Source organism: Myotis myotis, unplaced genomic scaffold (genome assembly GCF_014108235.1).
Source record: "Myotis myotis isolate mMyoMyo1 unplaced genomic scaffold, mMyoMyo1.p scaffold_m19_p_4, whole genome shotgun sequence".
In the NCBI taxonomy this organism is placed as follows: Eukaryota; Metazoa; Chordata; class Mammalia; order Chiroptera; family Vespertilionidae; genus Myotis; species Myotis myotis.
The window spans coordinates 70211094-70226285 of NW_023416346.1; the positions used below are offsets into that span (position 1 = coordinate 70211094).

Consider the following 15192-nt stretch of genomic DNA (forward strand, 5'->3'; position numbering starts at 1 on the left):
ATATTTGATAATGAATATATATATAATTTATAGATAATTATATAGCAACAGCTTATCCTCATTATTTTGTGGGCAAATTGCTAACAAAAGTGTTAATAAATTATATATTTATATTGAATTATGTATGAAAACAAAGGTTTTTATGCAGAGAAATAAAAAACGACTGAGAATAGAAACAAAACATCTTATGGCTGGATCTGTGGTATGAATGAATCATATTTTTAAAAGTTATTATTTAACATTTACATAAATTAGGTATTTATTTATATACTTTCAAAATGGATTTCAACTAGCATATATTAAGAGAAAGGAAGTTCAAAGAAAATAGAAAAGTAAGTGTAATATGGATGGAAGGTAGATGGATGGGAAGAAGAGGGAATAGCTAGTGAAATGCAGAAAATGTATAACCTAAAAATTACAGGCTAAATACTGTAACTATAACAAAGAATAGAACATTCTGTAACAACTTTCAAGCAACAAGACCGAAAGAGAAACATAGTGCATTAATAGCTCTCATATGATAGATGAAGGCATATGATTTAATCAGGAGTAACAACTTTTTCCTTCATTTGAAACATCTGTGAATATTTTCACATGGATATATTAAATAATTACAAGAGAATGACAAGTTTAATACATGTTTTTCAAGGTAGTTTTTCAATATCATTATATGGATTATTTACCTTTTATATTGACAATAAGAGATGAAGTTAAAATCTTAAACTTATCTAAAGGCAATTCAATGCAGTTATTCATCTTGTTAATTTAACATTATTCAAGTATACATACAAAGGAATTTAGAAAAGTGAGTAGCAAGAATGCTCTTTAGATTGTTGTCAAATTTCAGATCTTTCAGGAAAGGTTTTTAAAGATGAAACTAATAATTTAAAAAATTAATGCCTAAAGTATTAATTTCCTAAGGTACTGATTGATAAAAACACCAATATGCTTATTTCTCTGAGTATGAAGTTAATAAAAAAAAAACTCCCAACACTTAGTCACAGTCACCATTCAGTTTGTGGTATGCCCAAAATGTATTTTAAAATGAAAATAATATAAATAAAGGAAAGAAAAAAGGTCACATCTTTTTCAAAGAATATTCATATTAATTAATAATTTAAAGTCAAATTATGCACAAATGATAACTGGACCACATACATTTCCCCCTGTGCTATTGATTTGTCAAAAAGCAAGTTAGAAGTTTGTACTGTGATAGAATCAGAAGTGTGGAGCATTTTGAGAATATTTTCATAGAAGAAATCAAATTTAGTAGTAATATTGAAATAGGAAGAAAATATACTCAATCAGTTACTTCACCTTGACTCATTTAGGAAAACAAATGTGTGGAGAAGTAAACTTTATTCTCCATAATCCTAAGAATATTACATCAAAAATTAGTACAAAATGACAGTTTTACAATTAGAAATTATGTTCTTCACTAAAATGAACAAGATTTTCTAGTCTCACTTTTTTTTTTTAAAAAAAAAGAAAATACTCACTTAAAAAAAACCTGTGAATTGGCATAAAATAACCTTTTATCACAAAATAGCCCAAACTAAGTAGGCACCAGCTTAAGGCTGAAACAAATTGAACATTCTTATTTTCACCACCTGCGCCTGGCTTGGCCCAGGGTCACATGCAGCGGTTTGGAGCCCACCATGCGACCATTCATCTCACCCACTGCTTTGGTAGCCTCTTCAAAAGAGGAGAAACAGACTACACCAAACCCTTTGCCTTGCCCCACTTCCACCATCACTTTGGCTCGGCTAATTGATCCAAAGGAAGAAAATTCCTCCCTTAGTTTTTCATCATCGATGGTCTCATCCAAGTTCTTAATATAGACAGGCACCCCCGGAGGCCGACTTTTTTCTTTGACTTTCAGCCTTTCAAATCTTCGCCTTAATTCAGCCAGACGTTCAATTTTCTTCTGTGCTCGCCCTACATATAGGGCTTTCCCATCGATGGACCTTCCATGCAGGTCTAGCACAGCCTTCTGAGCAGCCTCGTGTGTCTCATATCTTACAAATCCAAAGCCTTTAGATTTCCCACTGGCATCTCTTATTACCTTAACACTCTCGGTTGGCCCATATTCACTGAAAATTTCCTTCAGTTTTTCATCATCTACTTCATCGCCGAAGTTTTTAACGAAAACATTGGTGAAAGTTGCTCTATCCCTGGTCCTAACTTCAGCTGCCCGCTCTTCTGGAAATTTGAATCGGCCAACATACACCTGGCGGTTGTTGAGCCGCACACCATTCATGTGCCAGATGGCTCTATTGGCAGCTGCTAGGCTGTCAAAGTGCACATAGGCATAACCCTTAGAGCCGTTGTCATCGCATACAACTTTGCAAGAGAGAATGTTCCCAAAAGCAGAAAACAAATAAAAAAGAGCCCTGTTGTCTATGGATTTGTCCAGGTTTTTGATGAATATATTTCCAACTCCAGACTTTCTTAAGCGGTCGTCTGGCTGAGACCACATGAGGCGGAATGGTTTGCCATTAATCAGATCAAAATTCATGGTGTTCAGGGCCCACTCAGCATCTGCAGGAAAGCGGAAGTTAACATAGCCATAGCCCAGAGGGCTGCGGGTCTCTGGGTCACGGCAGATTCTGGTGAAGCGCAGAGGGCCAGCAGGCCTGAACTTTTTATAAAGCATGTCCTCGGTGACATCTGGGTCCAAGTCACCCACATACAGGGCAGCCTTGAGGTACTTCTTTTTCTTGCCAGCAGGATTGGGCTCCCCACTCCCCATCTCTCTGAGCACAGGGAGGAGGCTCTCTTGGGAGAGAAAAGTCTGCTTTCTCTAAGCTATGGGCCAAGCAGCTGTTCACGAACAGAAAAAGCCAAGGCGAAGGAAGCTAAAAGCAGACTCAGTAACACTGTTGAGGCTGAGAAAATGAAGTTCAGAAACACCTGGTCAGCGGGCTCAGAACAAACGCATCAGACAAAAAGGCATCCCAGTAAGGAGTCTGTTCTAACTAAGGGACATACAGTTTCCACCCTTTCAGATTTAAAATCAGTTTCAAAAGCCAGCGGTAGGAAAAGATTTCCCTTTCCCTGTTAAATTATAAGAAATCATCAAGCAGCTGGGTGGCTCCCCACATCTAGCATTGCAGATCCAGGCCTCGCAACCTGTTTTCTGCATAAATATAGGCCTCGAGCTCCTGTTGGCTTAAAATTACATCAACAAGAGCAGGGCCGAATGTGTATTCCTCCGCCCGGGGCTGCCTGGCCAGTCTCAGGCAGGCTCGCAGCTAACTAAGGCCGCTACACACACTCAGCGTCAGCGAAAGGGCAGACTGGGCACTTGGTGCTCTGGGCCGGCCGGCAGGCTGCAGGCGGCGGATCAGACAGAAAGACAGACAGACAGACACGCGCGGAGTACCGGGACCGCCCAGATACCCAAGATGCCCACTGGGTACGGACCGAGTGACGCGCGGTGGTTTCGGCAGTCTGAGACTTGCGGCAGGTCCGGAGGGACTGACTGGCAGAAGCGCACTGGGTCAGCTCAGACGCAAGGCGGTTCCGGACAGATGTGGGGCGGAGTCAGAAGAGAAGGGCAGATGCGTGGCGGGCGGGCAGAGCACGGACCCATGGACAGAGATTGCTTTCTCAGGACAGACCGACCCAGGGACTAAAAGCCTGTAGCTGTGGTTGGGCGGGGCTCGAGAAAACCCGGAACCCTGCTAAGTAACTTCCCACTTCTCTGTGTTAACATTGTAAAGAAAGAGAAAAAGAAAAGAAGAAATTAAAATGGTTTTTAGATTTCTTATTTTTGGAATTTCATATATTTATTATTTTAAAATATTATATTTGGGCTGCTAATCCAAAAATCAGAGGAGATGATGACATAAGTGGAAAGAACTGTAATAATTTTTTTTAAAAAAACGAATTCCCTAAATTATTTCTGTTTAGGAAATAGGATATAGGTTACATACTTTTCCTAAGTGCTTTGGGAAGTCAGGATTGACAGCTGTACTGGCCACCCGTCCAGTGCTAAATGATCACAGGGTTGAATAAAACACAGGACCATGTTGTGTTTGGCCTTTATCCTTACTCCATTAAACTCCAGCATAATGGTAGCATTATCCCTAGGTAGTAGGCAGTGTTCTTTTCACTGCTCCAGCAATACAAAGGTTTTAATTATTGGAAAGCCATAAAATGGCTTTAATGGTACTTATTGCCAAAAAACGTTAAAGATATGCTACTTCCATAAGCACAAATTATAAAATCTTAGTTAGAGATAAAAAGCTGCAGAATCAATATGAAATATATAATTGATGTTCACAAATGAAGCAAACACATAACGATATAGGCACATTACATAATTAATTACTAATTTCAACATGAGTTGTCAACTTTAAGCCATTGCAGGGAATAATGCTGTAAGATAGGAATCAACTCAGAGGTTTCCCAAGATCTTTTTAGAGTGTCTGAGAAACTGTTTTGGAGAGGAATGTTGCCATGTTTTGGGAAAATTGCAATGTCTATAACACATAACTCATGCAGCCCATTCACAACCCCTCCACTGAAAATGAAAATCTAGGCAATACATATGTAAGTACTATTAGGCTAGAAAAGATTCTGGGATGCGGTGGGGGAAGAATGCAAGAGAAGGATATCACCCAAAAGGACATGGTCTTAAGAAATTCTTAGAATAACAAGCTAAATTCATGTGCTGCTTCATTTTATACATTTTAGATTTTCTGTTAGACTCTATTATTAATTGAAGATGATACTTTACTCTCATTATTTACTCAAATATTTAGTGTTTTTCTTAATTGAGCTCTTTTTTTAATCCTCCCCTGAGGATATATTTTTATTGATTTGAGAGAGAGAGAGAGAGAGAGAGAGAGAGAGAGAGAGAGAGAGAGAGAGAGAAACATATGTGAGGGAGAAACATCAATTGGTTGCCTCCTGTAGGCACCCGGAACCCAAAACCTAGGTATGTGCCCTGACAGGAAATCCAACCGACCACCTACCGGTGCTTGGGAGAATAGTCAAACCAACTGAGCAACCCAGCCAGTGCAAATTTAGCTCTTTTAATTGGGTTCTTGCTTACCTAGGCCATGAAAAATATTTGAGAAAAGGCAAATACAAACAAAATATTATGGAGATAGACTGATAAAAACTAGTCTTACAATACGACCACAATGACATATAGAAACACTTGCGAATCTCTGCTTATTGTATTTTGAACATAATTTTATAAATATCTTTCCTGATAAGCTGAATTAAAACTAGACTTTTAAATTAGCTTTTGACCATTTTTATTTTTCTCATTTAAAAATCCTACTTTACTGAAAATGCTATATTATAAAACAACACAAATACAATAGAATAATTCCCACAATATTCTTACTGAACCAAATATAAATGTTCATATTCTAATTAATTTGTACAATTTTCTCTAAGGTTATAAATAGAATTGGGTTATTAAAAGTAATTATTTTCAAAACAACCTCCTCTCTACACTTAGCAGTCTTTTGAGGGTCATTGTAGTATAACACTTTAAACTATAGTGAACTTTTTATTATATCAAAAATAAAAAATAGACCTGCTTTGAAATTAATTTTAGTAGTATTCCTTCTGCTAAGCAGAAATTTGTGGGAAAAAGGAAAGCATTTTCACCTGTAATTTGTTTAATCATGTTAATATTAAGATTGAGAAGACTCTCTGAAATAAACTCAGGTATAGAATATTTCTCTTGTCACTTTTATTACATATTAAAGGCAACTTTATAGTCTATGTAAAATATCAAATACATTAAAATTCCAAACCCTGCCCACCCGGCGTGGCTTGTTGGTTGAACGTCAACCTATGAAACAGGAGGTCAAGGTTTGATTCCTTAAAATCATGATTTTAAGGAAGAAGGGAGAGGGAGAGAGAGCTAGAAACATCAATGATGAGAATATATATATATATATATATATATATATATATATATATATACCCCCACTGAGATTCCTGAGTCAGTTGGTTGAAGCATGTCTAAGTCTTTCTAAATCTAAGAAATATTTTCCATGAGGAAAGAACCAAGGACAGCTGGCATTCTAAGTGCATCTCATCAAACATTGTTATTTACAGTTGATAGTAATGTATCGGCTTTAGTGGAAGCAGAGGAGAGTTGTGAACTTATTTTTCAGCTTGTCTTAACAGGCACTTAATCCTGTGGTTCCAATTAAGTGTCTCAGCTGTACAAGTTGCTGGGACTTCACAATGAAAGTAAATTTGCTACTCTCTTGAATGAAGTCTGGGATGGTGGAACAAAATATTATAAACACTTTATTACCTATAACTTGACTCATATATTTTTAGACAAAGAGAGGAAAATTGCAAGAAAACAATTTGACATTATGAATGTAGTATAACCAGGCATTTCTACAGTAAGATTTGGAGACATTAGCATTCTTTTCCTCTAGTTCCAAAAATTTTATCTTGAGCCATGAGCGGTTAATGCTGTGGGTGATCATCCTAAAGGTACTGTGTAATTAATTATCAAAGAAATATTAAATTGTGTTTATTAGAATATACTTGTAAAGTGAGAAGGTAATGAAAACTGGAAAAGTTTCAACAGAGTTTACAATAGAATAGGACTAATGCTAAATTATTAATAAACAAAAAAAAGTTATTCTTCAATATTTAACCCAAATTTCAGTATTGTTATTTTTTGATTTTTTAAAGAGTAAAAAATATTTTATTTTAATTTTGGGGGTGAGGTAGTATAGGTGCTTTATTTGTTCAAGTCTATAGCTGTAATCCATACATTTACATTCCTACAGGATTTGTTGGAAATTGAGAAAAGGAAAATACTTTTATAAAAACAGTTTAACATTTTTTTCATTTGTCTCATGTACTAAATCCATGTTGAATTAAAAAGGCACACTTCCAACTGTGAATAAATCTGAGTGTTAAAAAAAATAAAGTAATATGACAACTTTATATATTTAGGTTTACTTAGGTGTCTCCTTAGGGTGCTCTTGAATTAGATCCTATTAGTTTATCATAAATCCATAGACTACTTATAGTCAATTCATTTGACCTGGAACAAAACAATTAAATAATTTTTAAAAAATAAAAATTTTATGCCTTATTTTAATTTCAAATTTTTATTGTGGTAAGATATATATATATAAAATTGACCTTCTTAACGATTTTGAAGTGTACAATTCAGCACATTAAGTACATTTACATGTCATACAACCAACATCATTATTTATCTCTAGAACTCTTTTTAATTTGCCAAACTGAAACCCTCTATCTATTAATATATGTATATTTTCAGATGACACTGAAAATATGTTAAGCCATTTATTTATTTTTGGGCTTTAAGGCTGCTTTTAGTTATCTTCACGACACACAATACTATCATAAGCATCTTAATTTACATAATTTTATATACAGGTTGTCTCCAAAATGTATATACACTTTAAATGATTATAAAGTCAGTGTTTATTAATACTGAAAATAACTCAAAATTAAGTGAGTTAATATGCTAACGATATGCTAAGTGTTGAAGTGTGTACACATTTTTGAGGGATACCTATATTATTGCTCTTATTTCTATTAGCTAGATTCTCAGAAGTGGAGATTGAATACTTAAATAGTATGTGTATTGTTAAATGTAAATATATACAGGAGAATTATTTCAAAAATGCTTCAGCAATCTACTTATTTTACCAACATGAAAATTTAAAAGAAATGGATAATTACTAGCAAAATAGGAATTACCAAAATTGATTCAAAGGAAAAGTGGAAGAACAATTGCCATAAAACAGATTAAAAAGGAACTACCCCTATTCTATTAAAGAAAAGACTGGTAATTTTTATAATTACATAATCTTTAAGAACATTCATGTAGGGCTAACACTATTCAAACTACTCTCAAACATAAATGGCTTCCTAAGTCACATTTATAAAATTATCTCCAATAGAAAATTCTCATAAGCTAGGCTCACCTTTTCAAACAAGAATAAATGAATGGTCAGTCCATTTACTTATATAACACGGATATATACTAGTATGTTGAATCAGTTGTGTGTAATGTGGGTGTGGGAAAAGTCAGGGGCAGGAGCAAGGTTAAGTATTACATAATAAGGATTTAGAAGGGGGTATGTGATGGTAAGGTAATTACAGACTTCTGGTTTACAATGTCAAAACAAATACTGTACAACATTTTCCAGATATTGATCATCACATCTTGCACTGTTTTCTTTCCTTCTGGACTGTGTGTGTTACATGCTTTTGAGTTGGCTCCAACTCCTGGTGACTCTATGAATGAGAAATGTCCACGATGTCCTGTTGCCAACAGCCCTGTAGGCTCATGCCTAGGGCTTCTTTTATGGAATAAATCCATCTCATATTTGGTCTTCCTCTTTCCTTGAGGCCTTACAGTTTACCCAGCATTATTATTTTTGCCAAAAAATCCTGCCTTGTCATGATGAACTCAAAGTAGGACAGCTTCATTTTTGTCATTTTTGCCTCCAGTGAAATTTCAGGCTTAATTTGTTCTAGGACCCACTTGTTCACATTCTTCTGGACTCTTTGTAGAGAAGAGTTCTCCACAGATAAGAAAACCTTTACCTTTAAATAAGCAAATAATTGAGGAAAATCCTTAGCTTACCTTTACTGACATATAACTTTAAATGTAAAATGATACAATGATACATTATCTTTCAATCTGTATCAATGGGAGGATCATGGAGTTATTTTCTCATAAAACATCCCACGTCCCTAAATTCATGTCTTGCAGCTAATAGCACAATAAGTATTCACACAATTCTGTGAAAGTTTTGCCAACTTATACCTTGCTCCTGATTACATAAATACTCTTGTGTATTTCTTGAATATTCATGATAACCTTCATCCTATATAATAAAAGCCTAATTATGCTGTGTGTCTGGTCAACCGGTCGGCCATTCAACCAATCAAAGGGTAATATGCTAATGATATGCTAAGGCCGCTCAACCACTCGCTGTGACGTGCTCTGACCACCAGGAGGCAGACAGTTGACCTGTCAACCAGTCGCTATGACATGCACTGACCACCAGGGGGCAGATGCTCCAACCTGTAGGTTAGCTTGCTGCTGGGGTCCAGCTGATCCAGACTGAGCAAGATGGGCTGAACACACCCTGGAGCCCTCCCGCAGTCCCTCCCCAGCTGGCCAACCTCCCACATCTCTCTCCAGCCTTGATCGTGCACCGGTGGGGTCCCTCGACCTGGCCTGTGCCCTCTGGAAATCTCGGATCCCTCGGGGGATATTGGAGAGCTGGTTTTGGCCTGATCACACAGGCCAAGCAGAGGGGACCCCACTGGTGCACGAATTTGTTCACCGGGCCTCTCATAACAGATAATAGGAACTGTGTGCCCATTTTATTTCAAAATTATTATCTTCATGATTTGATACATGTAGCAGTAGTTATATCAAGTGGACATTAGATTTACAGGGTGAAATATCTACATTTTCCATTTAGTCTTTAAAGTCCTTAGTAGTTCTTTAACACAATTTAATTAATTTATTTATGTGCTTATCCTATCAAATAAAGAGAGAATATGCAAATTAACCATCAAACAGTCACAAAGATGGCGGTGCCCACAGTGGAGATGGGGTATCCATAACACAAGTTGGCTGCACCCATAGCAGAGGCTGAGTTCCCGTAACGAGCCTTAAAGAGCTATCAGTAGAGACCTGAGCCTGTGTGGCACTGGGCCGGGGCAGGGGACCTGAGGCTGCACCCCCTGCCCAGTGGGGCTTGACAGGGGACCTCAGGCCACACCCCATGCCCCAACACCAGGCCGGAGGACCTCAGGCCATGCCCCCCAACACAGCACCAGGCCAGGGACCTGAGGTTGTGCCCCCCACCTGGCGAGGCTTGACAGAGGATCTCAGACCATGCCCCCCACCTGGCGGTGCTAGACGAGGAACCTCAAGGCATGTCCCCCTCCCTGGCCAGGGCTGGGTGACTTCAGGGCATGTCCCCTGCCCTGGCACCGGGCCAGGAGACCTCAGGTCACCTCCCCTGCCTGGTTGGGCATGATGGGGAACCTCAGACCATACCCCCCATCCCAGCGTCAGGACAGGGGACCTGAGGCTGTGCTGGGGGACCTGAGGCTGTGCCCCCTACCTGGTGGGGTTTGATGGGGGACCTGAGGCTGCACCTCCCGCCTGGTGCTGGCCAGGGGACCTGAGGCTGCCCCCCCCAACCCAGCAGGGCTTGACAAGGGTGGGGCCAGCCATCTCTGGATCTCACCCAATAGGGTGAGGCCAGCTGGGTATGGGTCTTGTGCAATTTTGAGGCACTGTGGGTGGGTGGGGACTTGACTCTAGGTCCCGCCACATGCCCCAGACTCTGACAGGAGGAAGATTTTCATATACATGTTACTAATTTTCTTTCATCTCTGACACTTCTATTATAAAGGGCAAATAGCAATATTAAAATATTTTCTCTAATTAATCCCCTTTATATGTGCACCACTAGTTTATTTATAAAAAGGTTCTGTTACAGTTAACATATAATATTATATTAGTTTCAGGTGTACAATGTAGAGATTTGTCATTTATATAGTTTACAATGTGATCACCACAGTAGGTCTAGTAAAACATCTGTTACCCTACAAAGTTATTATATTATTGACTGTACCTCCTATGCTGTGCATTACATGCCCATCTCTTATTTATTTTATAACTGGAACTATATACCTATTATTCTCTTTCACCTTTTATACCCTTTCCTTCACCCCACTTCCTTCTGGCAACCATAAGTTTGTTCTCTGTATCTATGAGTCTGTTTTATATTTTTGTTTGTTTGTTTTATTTTATTATTTTTAGAATCTACAAGTAAGCAAAACAATAAGGTATTTGTTTTTCTCTGACTTATTTCACTTAGTATAATATCTTCTAGGTCCATCCATATTGCAAATGGTAATATTTCATTCTTTATGTTGCTGAGTATTCCACTGTGATATATATATATATCATTATCCGCATTATTATGACCACCTGACGTTTGTAGACAAATTAGCTATAATTTCACACTGAAGTTGCTAGAGGGCCAGACCATTATAAATAGGGAAGCAGGTTGTTTACCACCACAGTAGAAGTGATTTTTTTCTGAAGATATGGGTAAACAATGTGATTTAACAGCCTTTGAATGTAAGATATATATACTGAGTGGCCAGATTATTATGACCACCCCATCAGTACTTCGTTGGGCCACCTTTAGCCTTCAATACTGCTGCAGTTCTTCTTGGCATTGACTCCACGAGATGTTGAAAGGTAATGAGAAGAATTTGACACCATACCTGATGAATAGCACTGTCCAGGTCTGTGAGAGTTGATGGTTGTGGAACCAGTTGCCTGATGGCTCTTTTAACTTCGTCACACAAATGCTCAATTGGATTGAGATCTGGTGATTGTGGAGGCCACCTAAGAAAGGTAAAGTCTCCCTCATGTTCATGAAAGCACTCCTGCACAATACGAGCACCGTGGCATGGCACATTGTCTTGTTGGAAGAAGCCATCTCCACTGGGATACACCATCAACATGACAGGATGAACTTGATCAGCAACGATACTTAGGTATGTTGTGCTATTCAAACGTTGTTCCACACTAATCATGCCAGGAAAACATGCCCCAAACCATAACACTGCCCCCACCTGCTTAAAGGGTTGTACTCATGCATGTGGGGTGCATGCTTTCATGCTGTTTCCACCAAATTCTCACTCTGCCATCTGCATGATGCAACAGGAAATGTGATTCATTGGACCACATGACTTTTATCCAATGCTTGATTGTCCAATCCTTGTGTTCCTGTGTGAATTGGAGACATTTTATCTTGGTAACTGCAGACAGCAAAGGTGTTTGAACAGGCCTTCGGCTTCCATATCCCATATGATGCAGTGTATGGCTAATTTGCCTACAAATGTCAGGTGGTTAAAATAATAAATTATCCTATCTAATAATAGAGAAACATGGTAATTAACTGTAACTTTGCTACCTTTCCCATTGGCTAATCAGGGTGATATGCAAATTAACTGCCAACCAAGATGGCGGCCGGGAGCCAGGCACCTGAAGCGAACAGGAGGCTTGCTTGCTACAGTGATGGAGGAAGCCAAGGTTCTCCGCCTGCCACTGCCGGCCTCTGAGCTTGCACTCTAAGAAACAATGTTGCAATTATAGAACCTAAACAAACCCCAGAAACCTGCTTTCAGCTGTCAGAGCTGGAGCAAGCAGGACTGCAACAGTGTTACAATTATAGAACCCAAACAAACCCAGATACCTGCTTTCAGCAGCCAAGGTCTCAGAGCTGGAGCTGAGCCTCAGAGCTAAAGGTGGCTCTCAGCTCCATTGACAGCCATAGAAGGTAAATAAACCCCAAAATAAAAAATAAAAATAAAAAAAGGAGAGGTTGGGAGCTTCAGTCACCCACCAGCCTGAAAATGGCCCTCAGCCCCTCACCCATACTGGCCAGGCACCCCAGTGGGGACGCCCACCCTGTAGGGGGTGTGACCAGCTGCAAACAGCCATCATCCCCTCATCCAGGCTGGCCAGGCACAAAAGCGGGACCCCCACCCTGATCCGGGACACCCTTCAGGGCAAGCCAGTCGGCCCCCACCTGTGCACCAGGCCTCTATCCTATACAGTAAAAGGGTAATATGTAAACTGACCCTAACAGCAGAAAGACTGGGAATGACTGGTCACTATGACACTCACTGACCACCAAGGGGAAGACTCTCAATGCAGGAGCTGCCTTCTGGTGGTCAGGTCGCTCTCACATGGGAGGAGCTCTGCTCAGCCACAAGCCAGGCTGATGGCTGCCAGTACAGCGGTGGTGGTGGGAGCCCCTCCTGCCTCCTCAGCAGCGCTAAGGATGTCCAACTGCAGTTTAGGCCTGCTCCCTGCTGGCAAGTGGACATCCCCTGAGGGCTGCCGGGCTGCCAGAGGGATGTCTGATTGCCATCTTAGGCCCAATCCCCCGGGGAGCGGGCCTAAGCCAGCAGGTGGTCATCCCCTGAGGGGTCCCAGACTGCGAGAAGGCACAGGCCGGGCTGAGGAACCACCCCTCCACCCCGAGTGCACAAATTTTTGTGCACTGGGCCTCTAGTCCTATCTAATAAAAGACAAAAGGGTAATTAACTGTACCTCTGCTATGCTTCCATTGGCTAATCAGGGTGATATGCAAATTATCTGCCAACAAAGATGGCGTCGGGCAGCCACGCAGCTGAAACGAACATGAGGTTTGCTTGCTCCAGTGATGGAGGAAGCCAAGGTTCCCTGCCTGCCGGGACCCAACTCTGAGCCCAAAAGCAACAATGTTTCAATTATAGAAGCTAAACAAACCCCAGATATCTGCTTTCAGCCGGCTGCAGCCTCAGAGCTGGGAGCGCCAGTGACGGCAACAATGTTTCAATTATAGAAGGTAAATAAATCCCAGAATAAAAAAGAAAAGAAAAAAAGGAGAAGCTGGGAGCTTCATCCGCTGGCCAGCCTAAAAACAGCCATCAGCCCCTCATCCAGCCTGGCCAGGCACCCCAGTGGGGACCCCCAACCTGAAGTGCCGCCTGGCACTTAGTTAAGAGGTTTTATTCCCTCCCTAACTTCAGGGGAAAATCCCTGGGGAAACAACCTTTCTCAGAGACCTTGGTTAAAACACATAGTGCCAAGAAGGTGAGCAAACATATTAAGAACAGTATGCCATATATGCCGGGTCCCTTGAAACAGCAAGGATGGACTGGTTCCCGGCAGAATTGAAGGATACAAATTAGTATGCAGAAACTGATCACATTTTATATATTAACTAGAGGCCCAGTGCACAAAGTTCCCTAAACCAGCAGTTGGACATCCCTCTCACATTCCAGGACTGCTGACTCCCAACCGCTCACCTGCCTTCTGGCCTGGGCATCCCTAACCGCTTCTGCCTGCCAGCCTGATCACCCCCTAACCACTCCCCTGCCAGCCTGGTCGCCCCTAACTGCCCTCCCCTGCCAGCCAGGTCCCCCCCAACTGCCCTCCCCTGTTGGTCTGGTCATCCCTAACTGCCCTCCCCTGTTGGCCTGATCACCCACAACTGCCTTCGGCTGCCAGGCATCTTGTGATGACATGGGGGCAGCCATGTTGTGACCACATCAGCATGACCATCTTGTGACCACACAGTGGCAGCCATCTTGTTATGACATGGGGCAGCCATCTGTGACCACATGGGGCCAGCTATCTTGTGACCACATGGGGATGGCCATCATGTGACCACATGGAGGCACCTATCTTGTGACCACATGGGTACAGCCATCTTGTGACCACATGGGGTGGCCATCTTGTTACCACATGGGGGCAGCTATCTGGTGACCACATGGGGATGGCATTCTTGTGATTACATGGGGTCCCATCTTGTGTGAGGGCATGATGGTCAATTTGCATATTACCTCTTTATTATATAGGATGTCATTTGGAAATATCTTCTCCCATTCAGGAGGTTGTCTTTTCATTTTGTTGAAGGTTTCCTTTTGCTTTGTAGAAACATTTTACTACGATGTCATGCTTTTTGTTCATCTTTGCTTTTGCTGCCATTGGCTAAGAAGACATCAAAAAACATATTTGTGAGACCAATGTCAAAGTATTGATAACCTATATTTTCTTCTAGGTGTAGTTTTATAGTTCCAGGCCTTGCATTTAAGTCCTTAAACCATTTGAGTTCATTTTTATATATGGTGTAAGGGAGTGGTCCAGTTTCATTTTTTTCTAATGTATCTGTCAAGTTTTCCCAGTAGCACTTATTGAAAAGATTGTCCTGATAATTTATTAATATATAAAATTTAATCAGTTTCTGCCTATAAATTTGTATCCTTCAAATTAACTGAATTCATTTATTAGTTCTAATTGTTTTTGGGTGGAGTCCTTAGTGTTTTCTATATATAACTAGAGGCCTGATGCATGGGATTCATGCACTGGTGGGGGGTGTAGCCTGTGGGTATCAGCCTTCTGTGGGAGCAGCCACTCATCTCAGTCAGCCAAGCAGCTGTGGACCTGCCCTCTGAGCAGCTGCTCTTGCTGTGGGAGCACCACTCATCTCAGTCAGCCGAGCAGCACTCCTACTGTGGAAGCACACTGACCATCAGGGGGCATCTCCTGCATTGAGCGTCTGGCCCCTGATGGTCAGTGCACATCATAGTGACTGGTTGACTGGTCGTTCTGATCGT

General features: G+C 40.7%; 1 protein-coding gene across 1 annotated transcript; it reads right to left on the reverse strand.

Moving 5' to 3' along the window:
* Positions 1-764: 764 nt before the first annotated feature.
* PABPC5 (poly(A) binding protein cytoplasmic 5) lies at positions 765-3142 on the reverse strand. Its single transcript, XM_036305225.1, has one exon. It carries the CDS (start codon positions 2750-2752, stop codon positions 1604-1606), a length of 1149 nt encoding a protein of 382 aa, XP_036161118.1. The 5' UTR covers positions 2753-3142; the 3' UTR covers positions 765-1603.
* Between the last annotated feature and the right edge of the window lie 12050 nt (positions 3143-15192).